The sequence below is a fragment of the Carcharodon carcharias genome, chromosome 21 (genome assembly GCF_017639515.1).
Source record: "Carcharodon carcharias isolate sCarCar2 chromosome 21, sCarCar2.pri, whole genome shotgun sequence".
Taxonomy (NCBI): domain Eukaryota; kingdom Metazoa; phylum Chordata; class Chondrichthyes; order Lamniformes; family Lamnidae; genus Carcharodon; species Carcharodon carcharias.
Genome location: NC_054487.1, coordinates 90,557,514 through 90,579,850, shown reverse-complemented (window position 1 = coordinate 90,579,850; position 22,337 = coordinate 90,557,514). Strand labels below are relative to the sequence as shown.

Here is a 22,337-nt window from a genome sequence, read left to right as displayed (position 1 = left end):
TAGCAGTAGTTTATCTAACAGAAAATTGTTCCACCATTCAATGAGATCATGGCTGATCTGATAATCCTCAACTCTACTTTCCTGCCTTTTCCCCATAACCCTCAGGGCAGAATTTTGCAATTGTCGGGCGGGCTCGGCGGGGGCGCTCGTAAAGCCGACTGCCGCTCGTGATCGGGCCCTGGCTGCGATTTCACGCTGGTGGGCCTGAGCGGGTGGGGGCAGGGGCAGGGGCAGGGGCAGGGGCAGGAAGAGGGCGAGTGCAGAAATTGCGCATGCGCGCTGAAACTCTCACTGAGCCACAGAGCTGCCTCAGGGGATGAACAGTTTTCAAAATAAAAAATAAACAACATAAAATAAACGACATAAGCAACAAAAAAATAAACAACATAAAATAAACAACATAAACAACATAAAGTAAACACAAAAAAGGTTATAAAACATGTCTTCTCATGTGATTCAGTCTTTTAACCAAATTTTAAAAATTTTACTTTATTTTTATTTGAAATTTGGACACCTCATCCTGCCCGGGGATGAGGTTTCCAAAAAATGCAAAGGCTGCTTGGCCTTTTCGTCTGCCTGCCAGCCATAAAGTTGGACGGAGAGCGAAAATTTTCTTTTAATTACCTTTTCACTAGCCTTAATAGGACCCTTAATTGTCAGTGGGCGCGCTGCTGACTACGGCATGCACAAGCCGACCGAAATGTCACACGTCATTTTACGTTCAGTTGGGTCAGGCCCGCGCCCGCCCAATGAGCTAAAAATTCAGCCCTTGATTCCCTTACTGATTAAAAATCTGTCTATCTCCGCCTTGAATGTACTTAACGACCCAGCTTCTGCAGCCCTCTGCGGTAAAGATTTCCACAGACTCACTACCCTCTGAGAAAAAATTCCTTCTCATCTCTTTTAAATGTGCGACCCCTTACTCTGATAGGCCCTCTGGTTCTCAACTGTCCCACAAGGGGAAACAACCTCTCAGCATCTACCCTGTCAAGCCCCCTAAAAATCTGATATGTTTCAATAAGGTCGCCTCTCATTCTTCTAAATTCCAATGAGTACAGGCCCAACCTACTCAATCTCTCCTCATAAGAAAATCCCTCCATCCCCAGAATCAGCCTAGTGAACCTTCTCTGGACTGGCTCCAATGGTGGAAATCTTTCCTTCAACAAGGGAACCAAAATTGTTCACAGTTTTCTAGGTGTGCTCGAATTAGTGCCTTGTATAGTTTTATTAAGACTTCCCTATTTTTATACTCCATTCCCTTTGAAATAAAGGCCAACATTCCATTTGCCTTCCCTATTAGCTGCTGAACTTTTAGCTTTTTGGGATTCATGCACAAGGACTCCCAAATCCCTCTGTGCTGCAGCTTTCTACCGTCTTCCTCCATTTAAATAATGTTCAGCTCCTCTATTCTTCCAGCCAAAGTGCATAACCTCACATCTTCCTACATTATATTCCACTTGCCACTTTTCTGCCCACTCACTTAACCTGTCTTTATCCCCCTGTCGACTCCTTTTGTTATCCTCACCACTTGCCTTCCCACCTATTTTTATATCATCTGCAAATTTGGCAATAGTATGTTCACTTTCCTCATCTAAGTAATTAATATATACTGTAAATAATTGAGGCCCCAGCACTGATCCCTGTGACACTCCACTAGTTACAGGTTGCCATCCTGAAAATGGCCCCCCTTATCCCAAATCTTTGTGTTCTATTAGTTAGCCAATCCTCTATCCAAGCTAATATACTACCCCCAACATCATGGGCTCTTATCTCATTAAAAGTAGCCTTATGTGCGGTACCTTATCAAATGCCTTTTGGAAATCCAAATATATTACATCCGCTGGTTCCCCTTTATCTATCCTGCTGGTTACTCCCTCAAAGATTTCTAATAAATTTGCCAGGCATGATTCCCCTTCATGAAGCCATGCTGACTCTGCTTGATTAGATTATGTAATTCAAAATGCTCTGCTATGACATACTTTATAATAGACTCTTAACATTTTCCCAATGACAGATGTTAAGCTAACTGGCCTATAGTTAACTTGTTTTTGTCTCCCTCCCTTTTGGATACAGGTGTTACAATGGCCATTCTCTAGTCCTCTCGGACTTTTCCAGAATCTAAGGATTCTTGGAAGATTACTACCGGTGCCTCCACTATCTCTGTAGCTACTTCCTTTAATATCCCAGGCAGCCCATCAGGTCCAGGGGACTCATTGGCTTTTAGCCCCATTAGTTTCCCTAGTAGTTTTTCTCTGGCAATAGTTATTGTATTTATTTCCTCCCCCTCTTTTCCTCCCTTGATATAGTATCGGAATGCTATTAGAGTCTTCTACCATGAAGACTGAAGCAAAGTATTGATTTAACTCCTCTGCCATTTCCTGGTTCCCCATTATTATTTCCCCAGCCTCACTCTTTAATAGGCCTATGTTCACTTTGGCCTCTCTCTTCTTTTGATATATTTAAAGAAGCTCTTACTGTCCGTTTTTATATTACTTGCTAGTTTACCTTCAAAGTTTATTTTCTCCCTCTTTATTATTTTTTTGGTCATCTTTTCCAATCCTCCGGCTTACCACTAATCTTTGCCACATTGTATGTCTTTTCTTTGAATTTCATATATCCTTAACAACTCACTGGAGGAGGTGACTCCACAAATTTCCCCATCCTCAATGATGGAGGGAGCCCAGCACATCAGTGCAAAAGATAAGGCTGAAGCATTTGCTACAATCTTCACCCAGAGGTGCCAAGTGGATGAACAATCTCGGCCTCCTCTGGAGTTCCCCAACATCACAGATGGCAGTCTCCAGCCAATACGATTCACTCCACGTGACATCAAGAAATGGCTGAAGGCACTGGATACTGCAATGGCTACGGGCACTGACAATATTCCGGCAATTGTACTGAGCAATTGTGCTCCAGAACTTGCCGCGCCCCTAGCCAAGCTGTTCCAGCGCAGCTACAACACTGGCATCTACCCAGCTATGTGGAAAATTGCCCAGGTATGTCCTGTACACAAAAAGCAGGACAAATCCAACACGGCCAACTACCGCCCCATCAGTCTACTTTCCAACATCAGTTAAGTAATGGAAGGGTCATCAAAGTGCAATCAAGCGACACTTGCTTAGCAATAACCTGCTCACCAACGCCCAGTTGGGTTCTGCGAGGGCCACTCAGCTCCTGGCCACATTACAGCCTTGGTTCAAACATGAACAAAAGAGCTGAACTGCTGAGGTGAGGGGAGAGTGACTGCACTGGACATCAAGGCCGCATTTGACTGAGTGTGGCATCAAGGAGCCCGAGCTAAACTGGCTTCAAAGGGAATCAGGGGGAAAACTCTCCGCTGGTTGGAGTCATACCTAGTACAAAGGAAGATAGTTGCGGTCGTTGGAGGTCAGTCATCTCAGCTCCAGGACATCACTGCAGGAGTTCCTCAGGGTAGTGTTCGAGGCTCAACCATCTTCAGCTGCTTCATCAATGACCTTCCTTCCATCATGAGGTCAGAAGCGGGGATGTTCGCTGATGAGTGCATCATGTTCAGCACTATTCGTGACACCTCAGATAATGAGGAGTCCATGTCCAAATGCAGCAAGACCTGGATAATATCCAGACTTGGGCTGACAAGTGGCAAGTAACATTTGTGCTATATAAGTACCAGGCAATGACCATCCCCAACAAGAGAGAATCCAACCATGTTCAGTGCCATTATCATCATTGAATCCCCACCATCAACATCCTGGGGGCTACCATTGACCAGAAACTGAACTGGACTAGCCATATAAATACTGTGGCTGCAAGAGCAGGTCAGAGGCTAGGAATCGTGCGATGAGTAACCCACCTCCTGACTCCCCAAAGCCTGTCCACCATCTACAAGGCACAAGTCAGGAGTGTGATGGAATACTCCTCACTGGCTTGAATAAGTGCAGCTCCCACAACACTCAAGAAGCTTGACACCATCCAGGACAAAGCAGCCCACTTGATTGGCAGCACATCCACAAACATTCACTCCTTCCACTACCGACGCATAGTAGCAGCAGTGTGTACCATCTACAAGATGCACTGCAGGAATTCACCAAGGCTCCTTCAACAGCACGTTCCAAACCCACGGCCACTACCATCTAGAAGGACAAGGGCAGCAGATAGACGGGAACATCACCACCTGGAAGTTCATTCCAAGTCACTCACCATTCTGACTTGGAAATATATCGCCGTTCTTTCACTGTTGCTAGGTCAAAATCCTGGAACTCCCTCCCTAACAGCACTGTGGGTGTACCTACACCACATGGACTGCAGCGGTTCGAGGGGGCAGCTCACCACCACCTTCTCAAGGGCAACTAGGGATGGGTAACAAATGCTGGCCTAGCCAGCAAGGCCCACATCCTGTGAATGAATTTTTAAAAATTGCTTATTTTTAATGTTTTTACACTCTGTCCCCTCCTGTCACACTTTGGATATCATTACCTAAATAGCTGCCCTGCAAGCTGTGCCATAACAATACCCTGGACATTCAAAGTGAGTTTTCTTGGTTTCAGTTCCTGTAGACAGCAACTAGGTGCACAGAGGCTGAGGGCTTTTCACACTTCTGTTAGGTCTTAGAATACATTTTCCTCTTACACATAGCCTCATCTCCTTTATATATGTTTCTCCCTTTCTTAATGCAAGTTCCATTTTCCAACATGTCTTTGGGAGTTTACCTTTCTCATAATATAAATCTTTTCATAGTGCTAATTTTATCAGTAATCTTTGGGGAAAATAAACACTGTTTGGCTTAGCTTCTTCTGGCTAGGTGTAACAACTTACCATCTCTTTGAAATTCAAGCTACCCTAATTTATCTAAAAATGCAAATGTTCCTTACACCTCACATTCTAAAACTTCAGCTATGTTTACGTATTCAGCATTTCAAACCCCGCTTCTTGTTGATGACTCAAAGCCTCCAGACCAGCTGTCTCCAATTCAATTAAATCCCACACACAGAGAGAAACAAATCCAAACCCCATTATTAATCCATCTTTACTATAATTCACAGTAATATTATGAAAATTATTATATTTTCATGACAATAGGACAAAGTATACAAGAAGAAACTTTAGGTGCTTGTGGTTAAAAAGACGGCAATAATCATGGATGATTTTAATCAACATATAAACTGTAAAAATCAGATTGGCAGTAGAAGCCTGGATGAGGAGCTCATAGAATGCTTTCAAGGTAGTTTCTTAGAGCAGTGCATTCTGAAAACAACCACAGAGCAGGTTATATTAGACTTGGTATTGGGTAATGTGACAGGATTAATTAATAATCTCAGGGAAAGGTACCCCATAGGTAGCAGTGACCACAATATAACTGAATTTTACATCCAATTTGAAAGGGAGAGGAATGGGTCTAAGGCTAGTATTTTAAACTTAAATAAGGGCAACATATAACCGCAAAGATGAGTGGCAGGTCAGATGATTGGTCAGAAGATAAAGGACGGCAGAGAATGAAAAGTTTATCAGGGGAAAGAAATTTGAGTATGGAAGGAGTAAGTAAAGTAGGTGTTGGTCCTCTAGAGAGTGAAAATGGAAAGTTAATAGTAGAGATTAAGGAAATGGCAGATGAAATGAACAAATATTTTGCTTCTGTCTTCATTACAGAGGATACAAAAAACATTCCAGTAATAGCTGTAAATCATTAGGCGGAGGGGACAGAGGTACTAAGAGAAATTACAATCCCTAGGTAAGCGGTACTGAGCAAACTGATGGAGCTGCGGGCTGACAAGTCTTCAGATCCAGATAGACTTCATCCTAGGGTCTTAAAAGAAGTAGTTAATGAGATAATAAGATGCGTTGGTGTTAATTTTCCAAAATTCCCTAGATTTAGGAAAGGTTCCATCAGACTGGAAAGTAGCAAATATAACCCCTCCATTCAAGGAGGAAGGGAGGGAGGAAACAGGAAACTATAGGCCATTTAGCTTGATGGCTGTCATGAGGAAGGTGTTAAGAGTTCATCATTAAAAAGGTTATAGCTTAGCACTTAGAAAAACACAAGGTAATGGAGAAGAGTCAGCATGGTTCTGTGTAAAGGAAATCATGTTTAATTGAATTTATTGAAGTTATTCTTTGAAGGAGTAAACATGGGCTGTAGATAAAGGGGAGACTGTAAGCGTACCATACTTGGATTTCCAAAAGGCACTGATAATGTGCCACTTCAAAGGTCATTGCGGAAAATAAAAGCTCATAGTGTAGGTGGTAACACGTTAGCCTGGATAGATGATTGGCCGGCTGGCAGAAAACAGAGTATATATAAATGAGTCTTTTTTCTGATTGGCAGGATGTGATTAGTGGACTCCCACAGGGGCCTCAACTTTTTACAATTTATATCAATGACTTAGATGAGGGGAGCAAAGGCATGGTAGCTAAATTTGCAGATGGCACAAAGATAGATAGGAAAGACGGCTGTGAAGAAAACATAACAAGTTGGCAGGCGGATATAGATAACTTGAGTGAGTGGGCAAAAATCTGGCAGATGAAGTATAATGTTGAAAAATGAGAAGTTGTTCACTTTGGCAGGAGAATGACTGCAGAATTCCGAGGTGCAGGGGAAGCTAGGTGCTTTCGTACATGAGTCACAAAACATTAGGAGGCAGGTACAGCATGCAGTCAAGAAGCCTAATCTTTTATTATGAGGAGGACTAAACATAAAGGTAAGGATGTTATGCTTGTTATACAGGGCATTGGTGAGACTGCGTCTCAAATACTGTGTGCAGTTTTGGTCTCCTTATTTAAGGAAGGATGTGAATGCAGTTCAGAGGAGGTTTACTGGATTGATATCTGGAATAAGCAGGATGTTTTATGGGGATAGGTTGGAATAGGGTGGGCTTGTTTCCACTGGAGTTGACAAGGTGGACATGGAAAGGATGTTTCCTCTTGTGGGTGAGTCCAGAACTAGGGGGCACTGTTTTAAAATTAGAGGTCACTCTTATCGTTCAGAAATGAGGAGAAATTTTTTCTCTCAGAGGGTTGAGCAACTTTGGAACCCTGTCTCAGAAGGCAGTGGAAATGGGGTCACTGAATATTTCTAAGGCAGAGGCAGATTGACTCCCTTGCCTAGCAAGAATCTAAAGTTATTGGGGGTAGATGGGAATGTGGAAGTCGAAATACAAATAGATCAGTCATGATCTTATTGAATGGCAGTGCAGGCTCGAGGGGCTGAATAGCCTACTTCTGCTCCTATTTCGTAAGTTTGTATAACTTTTAGCAATCCTAACTGATGAAAACGCATTATAGCATGAGTGTGTCAAACTGATGGACTGACATATAATACTGCAAATTGCTGTAACTAAAGTACAACCTTCCATATCCTTGAAAGGAATTCAACTATCCCACAGTGCAAAGCAGTTGCCTAGTAGAAAATCACTTGGGAAGCTAGTCCATTAAGAAAATATGTTTGCAAGATATTCTCCTTTCCCCTCCATTCTACAGCCTCATTCAGAGGTAGGCCATTGGGGGAGGTAGGGCAGCAAGAACAATAAAACATTATGTAAGATGGTGAATCAAAATTACAAAAATTGATAGTAACACTATGCCAAGCTATACCAATATAGAAAGGGAATAAACAAACAAACGCCTTGTTCCCCAAAATTTGAGATTTTCTGGTGAGCAATAATGACATTAAGTCAGGATGAAGGAAGCCATTTGTCTAATCTAGCTTATTTTCTCATAGAAAACTAAGATTCATTCATTATAGTTTCCAACTTCATTTCAAACGATGCCTGACTGAAGAGGGATTGAACACGACTTCCTGACACAATCTTGATTTAGTTTTACCAGTTTACATATCCATGTCCTCTTGTTCTGATGTCATTGAATCAATAGAATCAGAGAATGATTACAGCACAGTGGTGGCCACTTGGGCCGTTGTGTCGGTGCTGCCTCTCCGCAAAAGCAGCTCAGCTCGTGTCATTCCTCTGCCTTTTCCCCATAACCCCACAAATGTTCTTCCTTCAGATAATTGTCCAATTCCCTTTTTTAATGCCTCAATTGAATCTGCCTCCACAAGACTCTCAGGCAGTGAATTCCAGACTTTGAGAAATAGATGTTTTTTAAAAATATTTTTGGGGAATATAGTGTTATTCTGTGAAAAAGGCTGTGTATGTATATGACTTAAGCGAGCTGGGCAGAGATTAATAGGACTCAAGTTGTCTGGGGAGGTTTAAAACATGAAAAGGATAGAGGAGTTAAGTTTGAGGTACATGTCAACAGGCTGGATCTAATATTTGCAATTTTAGATAAGTTGAGAGTTTGTTTGAATATCAAAGGTGAGTCAGAGGTAACAAGAAATATGTTTGCATCTTGTAGGAGTTCCATAGCTAAATAGAAGTGGGGATATTATATTTTATTGACCCGAAAGTAAAGGCAAGATGAAAACGTGAAAGATCTTATATTTGGAAGGATTTGAGTTTCAAAGAGGTGTGAGAACAATGGAAACTGAAATGAAAGGCAAAAGGGTATTCGAGTTACTATGGGGAGCTATTTTGAGCTGTAGCTATGTTCAGCTGTAGCTATGTTGAGCTGGAGCTGTTGAGTTGGAGATATGAAGTGTGGCAACTGGAGCTATAGCTGGAGCTGTGGACTGGGAGAAGGATGCAGTTTGAATCAACCATCCAGTCAAGCCAGAAAAGTCTTGGGTTGCAAAAAGTAGTTTTATTCTGAATTTGGATTTTCACAGCACAGTGAAAAGATGTTACAGGTCATGTGGTATGCCTTTATTGAAGCTACAGCAGTTTGCCTTAGGTAATATTACTGGATTTTTTACAGTTAAATACCTTTAAGGGAGTCAGTTAACACTTCGAGTCTGTATGACACTTCATCTTGAAGAGTCATATGGACTCGAAACGTTAACTCTGTCTTCATTTCCACAGATGCTGTCAGACCTGTTGAGTTTTTCCAGCAACTTTTGTTTTTGTTTCAGATTTCCAGCATCTGCAGTATTTTGCTTTTATCTATAAGGGAGTGTTGCCTGGAAGGTGTTTACTTATGGGTCTTACCAAGTAGGTAGTCTTTTTGGGGATTGTGTTGTAAGAGAAACCTTAATTGTGCATCTGTACTGTTGTGTGCTTAAGTTTTCTTTTATTCTTGACAATAAAACTTTTACTTTTAATTTTAAACTCCCAAAAGTGTTACTGGACTTCTTGATGCTGAGATCAGTTCTCATTATCAGAATACAAAAAAAGGGTGTGGCCCATAAGCCAAGTTTCCCTCTGGGATTTGGTTTGCGGAGCAACTAAAATCAGCTGTGGTCATAAGAAGACCCTAACCACTCACTCTATAAAAAAGCTTTTGTCATGTCATCATTGCTTCTTATGCTTTACTTTTACCCATTTCTATTTAAATTAACATTGTATAAACCTCTTGGCAGTTCCCCCTCATTCAATTCCTTTCAAGTTTCAAGAGTTTTTCTCACCTTTGCTCATAACTCTGTTGAGATAAGAATAAAAAAAGCTGAAAATCTCAGCAGGTCAGGCAACATCTGTGGACAGAAACAGAGTTAACGTTTCAGCTTGGTGACTTTTCATCAAAATTGAAGAGAAATAGAAATGTATACGTTTTTAATCCTGTGGAAAGGGAGAGGGGGTAGGATGAACATAGGAGAAGGTCTGTGATAGGGTTGCATCATAACTGATGCAACACAGATGGAGAAACTAGGAAAATGGAATGCAGTCCTAACAAGAAGCAGAGTGTGAGGAAGTGTAGTCGAGGTAGCTGTGGGAATCTGTGGGTTTGTAGTGAACATTAGTAGATAGCTCATCTCCAGAATTGGAAACAAGGAAGTCGAGGAAGGGAAGAGTCAGCAATGGACCAGATGAAGGTGAAGATGAAAGTGAGGAAGGGTGCAAATTGGAAATAAAGTCAATGAAATTTTCCAGTTCATGGCGAGTGGAGGCGACACTGAGACAGCCATCAGTGTACTAGAAAATAAGTGAGGGAGGGAGGCTGATTAGCGCTGGAATAATGCATTTCCACAGATCCCACAAAAAGGCAGGCATAACTGGGACCCATAGTAACATCTTTTATTCGAAGGAAGTGAGTGGAGTTGAAAGAAAAGTTGTTCAAAGATTTTTTTATTCTTTCACAGGACATGGAAGTCGCTGGCTAGGTCAGCACTTTTATTGCCCAACCCTAGTTGCCCTCGAGAAGGTGATGGTGAGCTGTCTTCTTGAACAGCTGCAGTCCATGTGCTGCAGGTAAACCCACAGTGCTGTTAGAGAGGGAGTTCCATGATTTTGATCCAGTGACAATGAACTAAATGCTGAAAGTGCTGGAAGACAACCTCGTGTCATCACTAAGAACTGAAAGGAATTTGAAAGACATCGATCAAAATCAACCCATTGAATCCTGTGCTCCAGAATTGGTGTTATTGAACTGTTTTCTCCCACCCTTAAAATCCATGTTTTTGTGTGTCTTATGTGTCTTGTATGCGTGTGCATAGGGATTTAAGAAGGGGGTAGAGTTTAAGTTTATAGTGTTAGAAATTAGCAGTTCATATTTCTTTCTTTTGCCACTGGTTAACGACAGTTTGTTCAATAAACAGTTATTTACTTATTAAGTTTACCAACTTGGTGCTCATATTCTGTTAACCTAAATTAAACACTTAGATAGAATTGGGGCACTCTGGCGGTTTAATCAAACAGTTTCACATTTGTTGTGGCTGAGGGAACAGTGGGGTTTGATATTACAGCGCACTGTCTCCAGTGAGGCTGATATTACAGCGCACTATCCCCAGTGAGGCTGATATTACAGCGCACTATCCCCAGTGAGGCTGATATTACAGCGCACTATTCCCAGTGAGGCTGATATTACAGCGCACTGTCCCCAGTGAGGCTGATATTATAGCGCACTGTCTCCAGTGAGGCTGATATTACAGCGCACTGTCCCCAGTGAGGCTGATATTACAGCGCACTGTCCCCAGTGAGGCTGATATTACAGCGCACTGTCCCCAGTGAGGCTGATATTACAGCGCACTGTCTCCAGTGAGGCTGATATTATAGCGCACTGTCTCCAGTGAGGCTGATATTACAGCGCACTATCCCCAGTGAGTCGTGACATTGTAATGAGGTCAGGAGCTGAGTGGCCATGGCAGAACCCAAAGTGAGCGTCACTGTGCAGGTTATTTCTGAGTAAGTGCTGCTTGATAGCACTGTCGATGACTGCTTCCATCACTTTGCTGAGTGAGTGAGAACAAGCTGAACCAGGTGGTGGGGAATGGAGATGTAGGGTGATTGGATGTCCATTATGAAGAGGAAGTGGCTAGGGCTAGGAAACTGGAAATGGTTAAGTTAAGGGCACAGGAAGAGTCACAGACATAAGTAGGGAGAGACTGTACAAGTTAAGGGCACAGGAAGAGTCACAGACATAAGTAGGGAGAGACTGTACAAGTTAAGGGCACAGGAAGAGTCACAGACATAAGTAGGGAGAGACTGTACAAGTTAAGGGCACAGGAAGAGTCACAGACATAAGTAGGGAGAGACTGTACAAGTTAAGGGCACAGGAAGAGTCACAGACATAAGTAGGGAGAGACTGTACAAGTTAAGGGCACAGGAAGAGTCACAGACATAAGTAGGGAGAGACTGTACAAGTTAAGGGCACAGGAAGAGTCACAGACATAAGTAGGGAGAGACTGTACAAGGTGAGCAAAAATGGAATCAAGATAGCAATAAATAGGGCAGGAGCAGACTGAAATAATTGTCAGCTGAAGCAATCTTATTTCTGGAACCCTGCATTAAGTCCTCCATTCAGTACAATTAATGGTCCTTCTCTATGCTAGCTCCAATGTGTCTCATGACCAGTATTGAAGGCAGTACACAAGATGTTGCCTGATCAGAGCACTATAGTTCCTCAGGAGGACTTCCTTTGACTTGTATTTTATTAACCTCACATCATACCTCAGTACTCAATTAGCTTTGCTGATTCTTGATTTATGCAATAATTGCAAACTAAGTACTGAGCACCTAACCTAGCTCAGTCACCACCATTTATTGCATCTGCCTTCCACCATTCTTCCAATATATAATATTTAATATGGTACTGGGGCCTGGTGGTATTGAACTAGCATTGCTGATAGAATTTCTCTAATGCTCTTATGTGTCACTGATGGATACATAAGACATAGGAGTAGTGATGACAATTGCTCTGTACACTGGACTTCTGTTGACTTGGAGGGAACCGAGGTTAGAGTTTTCTATCTACGTGGTATTTAATACTTACACCAGAGGACAACTGATCTTTGATGAGGTGAATAGCCACAGTCAGGTAGTTTGTAAATACAATGGGGACTAGGGCAATCACAAAACCGATGCTGTAGTAGCTTTGGTGAGTTGGTGCAGTGCATTTTGCATATGGTATACACGCTATCAGTGTGCATTGGTGGTGGATGGGGTACTAATCAGGTGAGCTGCTTTGTCTTGGATGGTGTTGAGCTTCCTGTGTTGAGTGTGCACTCAATCAGACAAGGTGAGAGTGCTCCACCACAGTCCTGACCACAGTCACTGGTGGAAGGGCTTTGGGAAACCACGAGGCATGTCACTGACCACATCCCCGTTTGCCTCAGACCTATACTTCTAAGTATAGTATCAGAATTATAGAATAATTATAGCTCAGGAGGAGGCCAATCAGCCCACTGATCCTGTGGAAAAGAAAGTAAAAAGTGCACACAGAGGCAGTAACCACCACCTAGAAGAGCGGGCAAAAAGGGGACACAGTGTCAGTAACCACCACTTAGAACAGTGAGTGAAAAAAGGACTCGGAGGCAGCCAGCAGCAACAAGAAGAGCGGGTGAAAAGAGGACCTGGAGGCAGCAACCATAACCTAGAAGAGCTATCCAATCTAGTGCAGTCTGCAACTCCGGAGCGGAATGCCCTGTTCAGAGAGAATTCAAAGTGTGAAAACACTGGGAAATAGATAAGTGATTAGTTGGTGAATACTTTGCTTGTTTATCGTCAAAAGCCGTGTAATTTATGAGTAATTCTAAGGTTTTATTAGTTATGATGAGGTTTACGAGCAGTAGTAAAGGTTTTTGGAAGTAGCAGGTTTATTCATTTTAAATTAATTAAGAATAAATGAATTAACACGGAAAAAAGCTGGCAGGTGATGTATGTGCGACTGCAGATTGTGGGAATTCCTGAACATTGGGGTAATCCAAGTCAAACATGTCTGCAGCTTGAGGAGCTTCAGCTCAGACACAGTAAGATGGAGGCTGAGCTGCACACACCGATGCATCAGGAGTGGTCACTTTGTACTAGAAGGCAGTCACACTCCTTAGGATAGGGTCTTCTGTGGTCAAGGACAGGAGGATGTGACTGTGAGTGAGGCAGGTACAAGGACGCAGATGGTAGAAGTGGAGGAGCCACAGCCTTTGCATTTGTCCAACAGGTTTGAGGTTCTTGTACCCTGTATAATTGAAAGTGGTGGCTGGAGGGTGGGTGAGCAAACTGACCATGGCACCATGGTACAGGAAGCCATCCAAGCAAGAGAGTTAATAGGAATGTAGTGGTGTTTTAGGACAATATAGTCAGGGAGGTAGACACAGTTCTCTGCAGCCAAGCTGTGTTGCTTGCCCGGTGCCAGGGTTCAGGATCCACAAAGGTACTAATGGTGTAGGTAGAACTAGGAATTAGGTTCAGTTGAGGGAATACGAGCAGCTGGGGGCCAAATTAAAAGGCAGATCCTTAAAGATAATCATCTCTGGATTACGACATGAGCCACAGGTAAATTGGCATAGGGTAAATCAGATTAGAGAGTTAAATGCCTGGCTCAAAGATTGGAATGGAAGAAATGTGTTTCGATTCGTGAGGCACTGGCACTAGTACTGGGAAAAGTGGGAGCTGTACCGTTGGCTTGGTTATCACCTGAATCATGCTGGGATGCGTGTTACGGCGAGACATATAACTATACTAACTAACCTAAGGGTGCACCAACAGATAAGGCTAGAGGTTTTAAAAATCGTAAAAAGGAAAAACTAAAGTCTCTGTATCTGGGTGCATGTAGCATTTGTAAGAAAACAGATCAATTTACAGCACAACTAGAAATAAATATCTGTGATCTGATAGCCATTACAGAGGCATGGCTGCAGGAGGACAAAGACTGGGCAAAAATTTGGCAGATGGAGTATAATGTGGGAAAATGTGAACTTGTCCACTTTGGCAGGAAGAATAGAAAAGCAGCATGTTATTAAAATGGAGAGAGGTTGCAGAACTTTGGGTACAGTGGGACCTGGGTGTCCGGATACATGAATCAGGAAAGGTTAGTCTGCAGGTACAGCATGTGATTAGGAAGGCAGATGGGATGTTGTTGTTTATTGCAAGGGGAATGGAATATAAAAGTCGGGATGTTTTGCTACAGTTGCACAAGGCATTGGTGAGACCACATCTGGAGTACTGTGTACAATTTGGATCTCCCTTATTTAAGAAAGGATAAAAATACGTTGAAACAGTTCAACAAAGGTTCGCTTGACTGATACCTGGGATGGGGGGGGGGGGGGGGGGTTGCGGGGGTGGGGTGAGGGGGGTGGGGAGGGAGGTGTGGGGGGGAGGTGGGGGGGTGTGGGGGGGGTGTGGTGGGGTATCTTGTGAGGAAAGGCTGGACAGGCTGGGCCTGTATCCACTGGAGTTTAGGAGAATGAGAGGTGATTTTATTGAAATATAAAAGATCCTGAGGGGACTTGACAATTGGATGCTAAAAGGATGTTTCCCCTTGTGGGAGAGACTAGAACTACAGGACATAGTTTAAAAATATGGGGTCTCCCATTGAAGACAGAGATGGGAGGAAATTCTTCTCTCTCAGAGGGTCGTGAGTCTCCCCGGAGAGCAGTGGAGGCAGGGCCAATGAATATTTTTAAGGTAGAGGTAGATAGATTCTTGACTAACTAGTGAGCCAAAGGTTATCGGAGGTAGGTGGAATGGGTTGAGGCCATGATCTTACTTAATGATGGAGCAGGTTCAAGGGGCTGAATGGTCCACTCCTAATTCATATAGTTGTATGAGCTGCTGTCCTCCAGTTTTGATCCTTTGAACAATAGGAACAGTTCCTCCCTTTTTACTCTGTCACAGAATCACAGTGCAGAGGAGGCCCATCAAGTCTGCACCAACACGTGAAAAACACCTGACCTACCTACCTAATCCCATTTACCAGCACTTGGCCCGTAGCCTTGAATGTTATGATGTGCCAAGTGCTCATCCAGGTACTTTTTAAAGGATGTGAGGCAACCCGCCTCCACCACCCTCCCAGGCAGCGCATTCCAGACCCTCACCACCCTCTGGGTAAAAAAGATTTTCCTCACATCCCCCTAAACCTCCTGCCCCTCACCTTGAACTTATGTCCCCTTGTGACTGATCCTTCAACTAAGGGGAACCAGCTGCTCCCTATCCACAATGTCCACACCCCTCATGATTTTGAACACCTCAATCAAATCTCCTCTCAACCTTTTCCTCGCCAAGGAGAACAGCTCCACCTTTTCCAATCTATCCATGTAACTGAAGTGCATCATTTTTGCAACCATTCTCATAAATCTTTTCTGCACACTCCCTAAAGCCTTCACATCCTTCCCAAAGAGTAAAGGTACCCTTAAACTGATGGGTGTGTTCATTAGGGCACCAACTTATGGGAAAGCCATAGAGCAGGGAAATTATAGACACATGTAAGAACGATAGAGTAGTGACAATGGGAATTTAAATTAGCCTAACGTAATAATGTAGAATACAGACAGAGGAAGAAGGTTTTTGACTGTGTCCAGGAGAATTTTCTTAATTGGTACATTTCCAACCCAAAGAGGAAGAAGGTATTACTGGTTCTGGATCAGGAGAAAGAGTTGGAACAAATATCAGTTGGGAAATATTTAGGGAACAGTGATCGTAGCGTCATAACGTTTAGATTAGCTATGGAAAAAGGCAAGATGTAATCCAGTGTGAAAATGATTAATTGGTGGAGGGCCAATTTCAGAGGGTTGAGGACGGATCTGTCCCAGGAAAACTGGAATCAAAGATCGGAAAGCAAAGCTGCAATCAAACAATGGAATGCCTTAAATGAGAAGATAAATTCGGGTACATTCCCTCAATGGGGAAAGGTAAGGCAAACAAACCCAGAGTTGTCTGGATGACAAACTAAATAGAGAGGAAAATGAAGCAGAAAAAGGGTGCACATGACAGATGTCAAGTTAATGACATAAGTGAAAATAGGCTAAATACAGAAAGTTCAGAGTGGAAATGAAAAGGGAAATGAGAGGGGCAAAGAAAGAGCATCAGAAGAGTCTGACAGCGAACATAAAAGGGAATCCATAAGTCTTCCATAAGCATATAAATAGAGAAAGGATAGTAAGAGGAGGGGTAGGGCCGAGTAGGGATCAAAAAGAGATCTGCGCATGGCTGAGGTACTACATGACAATTTTGCATCCGAATTTGCAAAGGAAGGTGCAGCCAAAGTTATAGTGAAGGAGGAGATACTTCAGATTTTCTGACTGGATGGGCTAAAAATTGATAAAGAAGTGGTAGTGGAAAAGCTGGGGAATCTAGAATTAGGGTGCACAGTTTGAAAATAAGGGGTCTCCCATTTAACATGGAGGTGAGGAGGAATTTCTTCTCTCAGAGGGTCATTAGTCTGTGGAATTTTCTACCCAAGAGAGCAGTGGGGGCTGGGTCATTGAATCCAATCGAGGTCGAGTTAGACAGATATTTGATCAACAAGAAATCAAGGGTTATGGGGGTAGGGAGGACTGTAGAGTTAAGGCCACATCAGATCAGCAATGATCTTATTTGAATGGTGGAGCAGGCTCCATGGGCCAAATTGCCTATGTCTCCTATTTCTCATGACCTTATGGTGGAAGAATTCAGAGACAGAGGACACAGATTTAAAGTTATTGATAAAAATACCAAAGGCAACATGGGAAAATCATTTTTCTGACACGGCAAGTGATCACGATCTGGAATGTGGATCTGGAATCATGATCTGGAATGTGGATCTGGAATGTGGATCTGGAATGTGGATCTGGAATGTGGATCTGGAATGTGGATCTGGAATGTGGATCTGGAATGTGGATCTGGAATCACGATCTGGAATCACGATCTGGAATCACGATCTGGAATCACGATCTGGAATCACGATCTGGAATCACGATCTGGAATCACGATCTGGAATGTGCTGCCTCAAAGGGCGGTGCAGGAAGACGCAATTGTGGCTTTCAAAACGGAGAAGAATTGCAGGGCTACAGGGAAGAGTCTGGGAAATGGGACAACCTAAAATTGCTATTGCAGATAGATGGCACACGCTCGACAGGTCAAATGGCTGCAATCATTCAATGATTCCATGGTCAATGCTTGGCACTTGTGTGGCTCGAATGTTGCTTGTTACTTATGAGCCCAAGCCTGGATGCTACAGTCTTGCTACACCACCCAGGCAGGGGCTGCTTCAATTTCTAAGGAGTTGCAAATGGTACTGAACATTGTACACCCATCAGTGCACATCCCCATTTTTCACCTTAAGAAGGAGGGAAGTTCATTGAGCATGTAGCTGAAGATGGTTATGAACAACTTGAAATGCTGATCAGTAAACAGCCTGCAAACAGAGGACAATACACCAAACAACTAAAAAAACAAGTGAACAACTAAAATTTGATGAGTTAGGAGGTTGCATAGCAATAAGCTTTTTTTTAACTTTTATGTTACACTGAAGAATATTTGCTTTACGGTTTAGTGTGCACGTAGTAAACTAAATGCAAATGGCCAAAAAATAAACAATACTTCAGCATATTGTCATTCTCAAACCACTCAAAACAACAAACGTACCAAAAGACAAAGAAGCACCCAATATAAACTGAAAAATATCTCTAAGTGGAAACTAATATATTCATTATTACAAGCCCACAAGACGAACAATGAATACTTTTAATACACTGTACGAGGGAATGGATTGTCTCAATTTACCTTCCAATTGGAATATTGCTTATTGTAATGAGTGTAACCTAACAACACCCAAACAATTAATAAACTGTCCATGACGTTTTTACTTGAGGTTCACATTTTCCAGCAGCACTTTAACGTTACATGTTGAAGACACTTAATTATCCAACAAAACTAGAGAGATAATAACCAGACAGAAGACAACTGATCAGCTATAAAACCCACATGAATCAAGTTACAGACACAAATGCTAGTCATTTTCATAGTACTTCCCGACCCCTATGGTGCCAACTAGCTTCAGTGGTTGCACTTTTGTCTCAAAGTCAGCAGGCCATGGGTTCATGTTCCTCTGTAGGACTTAAAATCATATAACCTAGGCTAACACTCCAGTGCCAGTACTGACAGAGGTCTGCACCATATGGGGGGTCACATTTCAGATTAGATATTAAAAATGGTCCTGTCCACCTGCTCAGATAAATGCAAGATATATATCTGAACAGCAGCAAGAAAGTTCTCTCAGGATTCTAACCAACATGTATTTGTGAACCAATAAGGCCAAGGCAAAAGTAAAGGTTAAGTTAAGCTTTGTATCTCCTGACCTTCCAAATTTCAGTTGATTCACTCAGAATTTGGTGTTTTGTCTTCTGTTTGGAGGCTCCTTGCTGCTTGGTATTTTAAGTTGCTCCCAACCAGCTGCTTCATCAATGACCTTTCCTCTATTGTAAGGTGGGACATGAACTGATGATTGCAGCCTTCAGTTCAGTCACAAATGCTCATATAATGAAATGGTTCATGCTTCATTTATCAGTTAGTAATTTATCACATTGCTGTTTGGGGGATTTTGCTATATTTGCCAACCTTACCTCTACAAGAAATTCACTGGCTGCAAGAGAGTTTGGGGCTTCTTGGAGGCAGATTCAAGAGTGACTTTCAAAAGAGAATTGAGCAATTATTGAAGGAGAAAAGATTTACAGGGCTATGAAGAAAAGATGGGGCAGTGGGACTAGCTGAGTTGCTCTCGCAGAAAGCTGACATGGACATGTTGGGCCAAATGGCCTCTCTTTGCTGTAACCATTCTATGATTCTACATGAAAATTGCCCTATAAATGCGAGTTCCTCCACCCTTTATATTTTTCCCACTCCATAACTACTGATGGCATCCAAATATCCTCTGAGTTATAATTAGCCATTTAAAATTGCAAAGAAACTGGTAACTTGGCAGGTAAAGTTGATTCATGGTTACAACAAGGTTGATAAGATGGATTCACAAAGTGAAAGGTTTATCCTGTAGTATTGAGGTGAATCAAAAATCCATCTAGGACAGGTTCAAACATTTGCAATTCTGTTTCAATCAAGGTGTAAGAATTTTTTTTTCTTTATTCTTTCATGGGATGTGGGCATTGATGCCCATCATTAATTTCCCTAGAACTAAGGCCATTGCAGAGGGCAGTTAAGAGTCACCTGCTTTGCTATGGATCTGGGATCACTTGTAGGCCAGACCAGGTAAGGATGGCAGATTTCCTTCCCTAAAGGACATAAGTGAACCAGATGGGTTTTTACAACAATCGACGATAATTGTTATGGGCACCATTACTGAGACTATATTTCCAAGCCAAGCTTGGAGGGGAACTTCCAGGTGGTGGTGTTCCCATCTATCTGCTGCCCTTGTCCTTCCAGATGGTGGTGGTCGTGGGTTTGGAAGGTGCTGCCTAAGGAGCTTTGGTGAGTTTCTGCAGTGCATCTTGTAGATGCTACACACTGCTGCCACTGTGCATTGGTGGTGGAGGGAGTGAATGTTTGTGGATGGGGTGCCAATCAAGTGGGCTGCTTTGTCCTGGATGGTGTCAAACTCCTTGAGTGTTATTGGAGCTCATCCAGGCAAGTGGAGAGGATTCCATCACACTCTTGACTTGTGCCTTGTAGATGCTGGACAGGCTTTGGGGAGTCAGGAGGTAAATTTCTTGCCACAGGATTCCTAGCCTCTGACCTGCTCTCATAGCCACAGTATCTATATGGCTAAGTCCAGTTCAGTTTCTGGTCAATGGTAACCCCACCAGGATGTTGATCGAGAGGGATTCAGCGATGGTGATGCAATTGAATATAAAGTGGCAACTGTTAGAAATCTTGGTGGAGATGGTCATTGCCTTGTGTGGCGTGAATGTTACTTGCCACTTGTCAGCCCAAGCCTGGATATTGTCCAGTCTTGCTGTATTTGGAATGGACTGCTTCAGTATCTGACGATTGGTGAATGGTGCTGAACATTGTGCAATCATCAGCGAACATCCCCACTTCTGATAAAAGCAACGTACAGCGCATGCTGGAAACCTGAAATACAGTAAAGTCCTGCCATTTGCACCTTCCTGCTTCATGTTTTCACTTACCCACCCGCGCTTTGCACTCGGTACATCGCCTTCACCCATCATGAGTAATGTTCAGTTATCCATGGTTTCCTCATGTTAAGGCACTCTCTCTTTCTGCATCACGAACGGGTAGTCCCCACCTCGACCAGAGGGAATGCCACCACGTCAGAGCTGAAGGGTCTCCCTTTGGTCCTCCAGCTCTCGGGAAGCCTGCCCGCCATCTTGAATTGGATGGTGGACACCTCCCTGCCATTAATTTGCCTGGCCCTTTGAAAATCTGGGGTGGGCATGTAAGGAACATGGTGTGCGAGGATGGGACCTTGAACTAAACTGACGGGCAGGTTCCCGACTCAGAATTGAAAATCCCAGCCATACTCTCAGCATATTTAAACATAGGATGTGTCCTTAGTTTTCTGCAGTGACTGGGCAGGTGGTGTACATGTAGCATTAGCAAGAAGCTCAAACCAACTTGGTGCTTGGGTCGCATTAACATCAGCCACATTAACAAGAGACTGTGATTGCCTAAAAGACTCAGGCACCCATCAGTCAGGAAGAGAGTGAATTCATCTGGCTTCATTGAGCCAGTAGACAGTAGAAACCAGGATAGTGGTGCACCTATAGGGTAGGCTGGAAGTGGGTGCAAGGGTGGGGATAATGGGTTGGAGTATTTTTTTATTTGGTCCAGGCAAAATACCTAATAGTCATTTGTGGTGACACCACTGTGATGAAGTAATACTCAAATCCTTTGGATCTTCTGCTTTCCCTCCAACCACAAATATTATTTACCATATGATCTTTCATCAAAACTAATACCCGATGCAATTTGAAATCTTCACCGATGAATTGCTCAGAGGCTCCCCCGTCTGTTGTCTACAGGTACTGCATCACAATACTGCCCAAAGCAATGCTCCCCTCTCATGGCTTGAACCGACCTAATAGAGTCCTATCCAAAAGCATGTTCCCTGTTCGCGATTTTGCCGTTTGTGAGATTTTGCAGGAACATGACCTTCGTGAACGGCGGGACTTTACTTTAAAAACAGAAAGTACTGGAAAAACTCAGCACGTCTGGCAGTATCTGCTATACAGTAGACCAAATTGAAGGAGATGCAAGTGAAGCGCTGCTTCACCTGGAAGGAGTGTTTGAGGCCTAGGACGGTGAGGACGGGGGAGGTAAAGTGGCAGGTGTTGCACTTCTGCGATTGCAAGGGAAGGTGTCGTGGGAAGAGGTTGAGGAGCTGGGGGTGATGGAGGAGTGGACCAGGGTGTCCCGGAGGGAACCGTCCCTTCGAAATGCTGACAGCTGGGGGGGGGGGGGGGTGAGAAAATGATGTGGTGGCATCATGCTAGAGTTGGCAGAAATGGCACAAGATGATCCTTTGAATGCAGAGGCTGGTGGGGTGAAAAGTGAGGACATGGGGAGCCCTATCATGGCTCTGGGAGTGAAGGGAAGGAGTGAGGGCAGAGGTGGGGAAGATGGGTCAGACACAGTTGAGAGCCCAGTCAACCACAGTGGGGGTGAATGTTGCCCAGGCCTGCTGAGTTTTTCCATCATTTTCCATCATATCCCCACTTCTGACCTTATGATGGAAGGAAGGTCATTGATGAAGCAGCTGAAGATGGTTGGGCCGAGGACACTACCCTGAGGAACTCCTGCAGTGATGTCCTGGAGCTGAGATGACTGACCTCCAACAACCACAACCAACTTCCTTTGTGCTAGGTATGACTCCAACCAGCAGAGAGTTTTCCCCCGATTCCCCTTGACTCCAGTTTTGCTAGGGCTCCTTGATGCCACACTCGGTGTCATGAAGCTATTAATGTATATAATATTGTTAGAAATGATTATTTTTTAAAATAGAGGTTTAGTCTGTGGGTGTGTCTTAATTGGATTAAAGCCAACTAGTCTGGGTGCTTTGATGTGTACTCGTTTTGAGATGTAAGAGTGCATTTGTATTTTGTTGAATAGAACATTCAAGAAGGGGAGTGAAATCTGGCACCTAGCTAGCAGATATCAAGCAATGTTTATATTACTAATAAAATTGGTACTATGATATGGGTTTTATTG

General features: G+C 43.2%; 1 protein-coding gene across 14 annotated transcripts in view; it reads right to left on the bottom strand.

Annotated features, from left to right (window-relative positions):
* The window catches only part of osbpl8 (oxysterol binding protein-like 8), a 282,603-nt gene that overhangs the window by 94,940 nt on the left and 165,326 nt on the right, over positions 1-22,337 (bottom strand). The window contains exon 2 of one of the 14 annotated variants that reach the window (XM_041215508.1): positions 9,434-9,499. The exons of the other annotated variants lie outside the window; for them this stretch is intronic. Coding sequence (XP_041071442.1) covers positions 9,434-9,443 — 10 coding nt within the window. The 5' untranslated portion in view covers positions 9,444-9,499. The remainder of the gene's footprint in view (positions 1-9,433; positions 9,500-22,337) is intronic. 14 annotated transcript variants of the gene reach the window in all.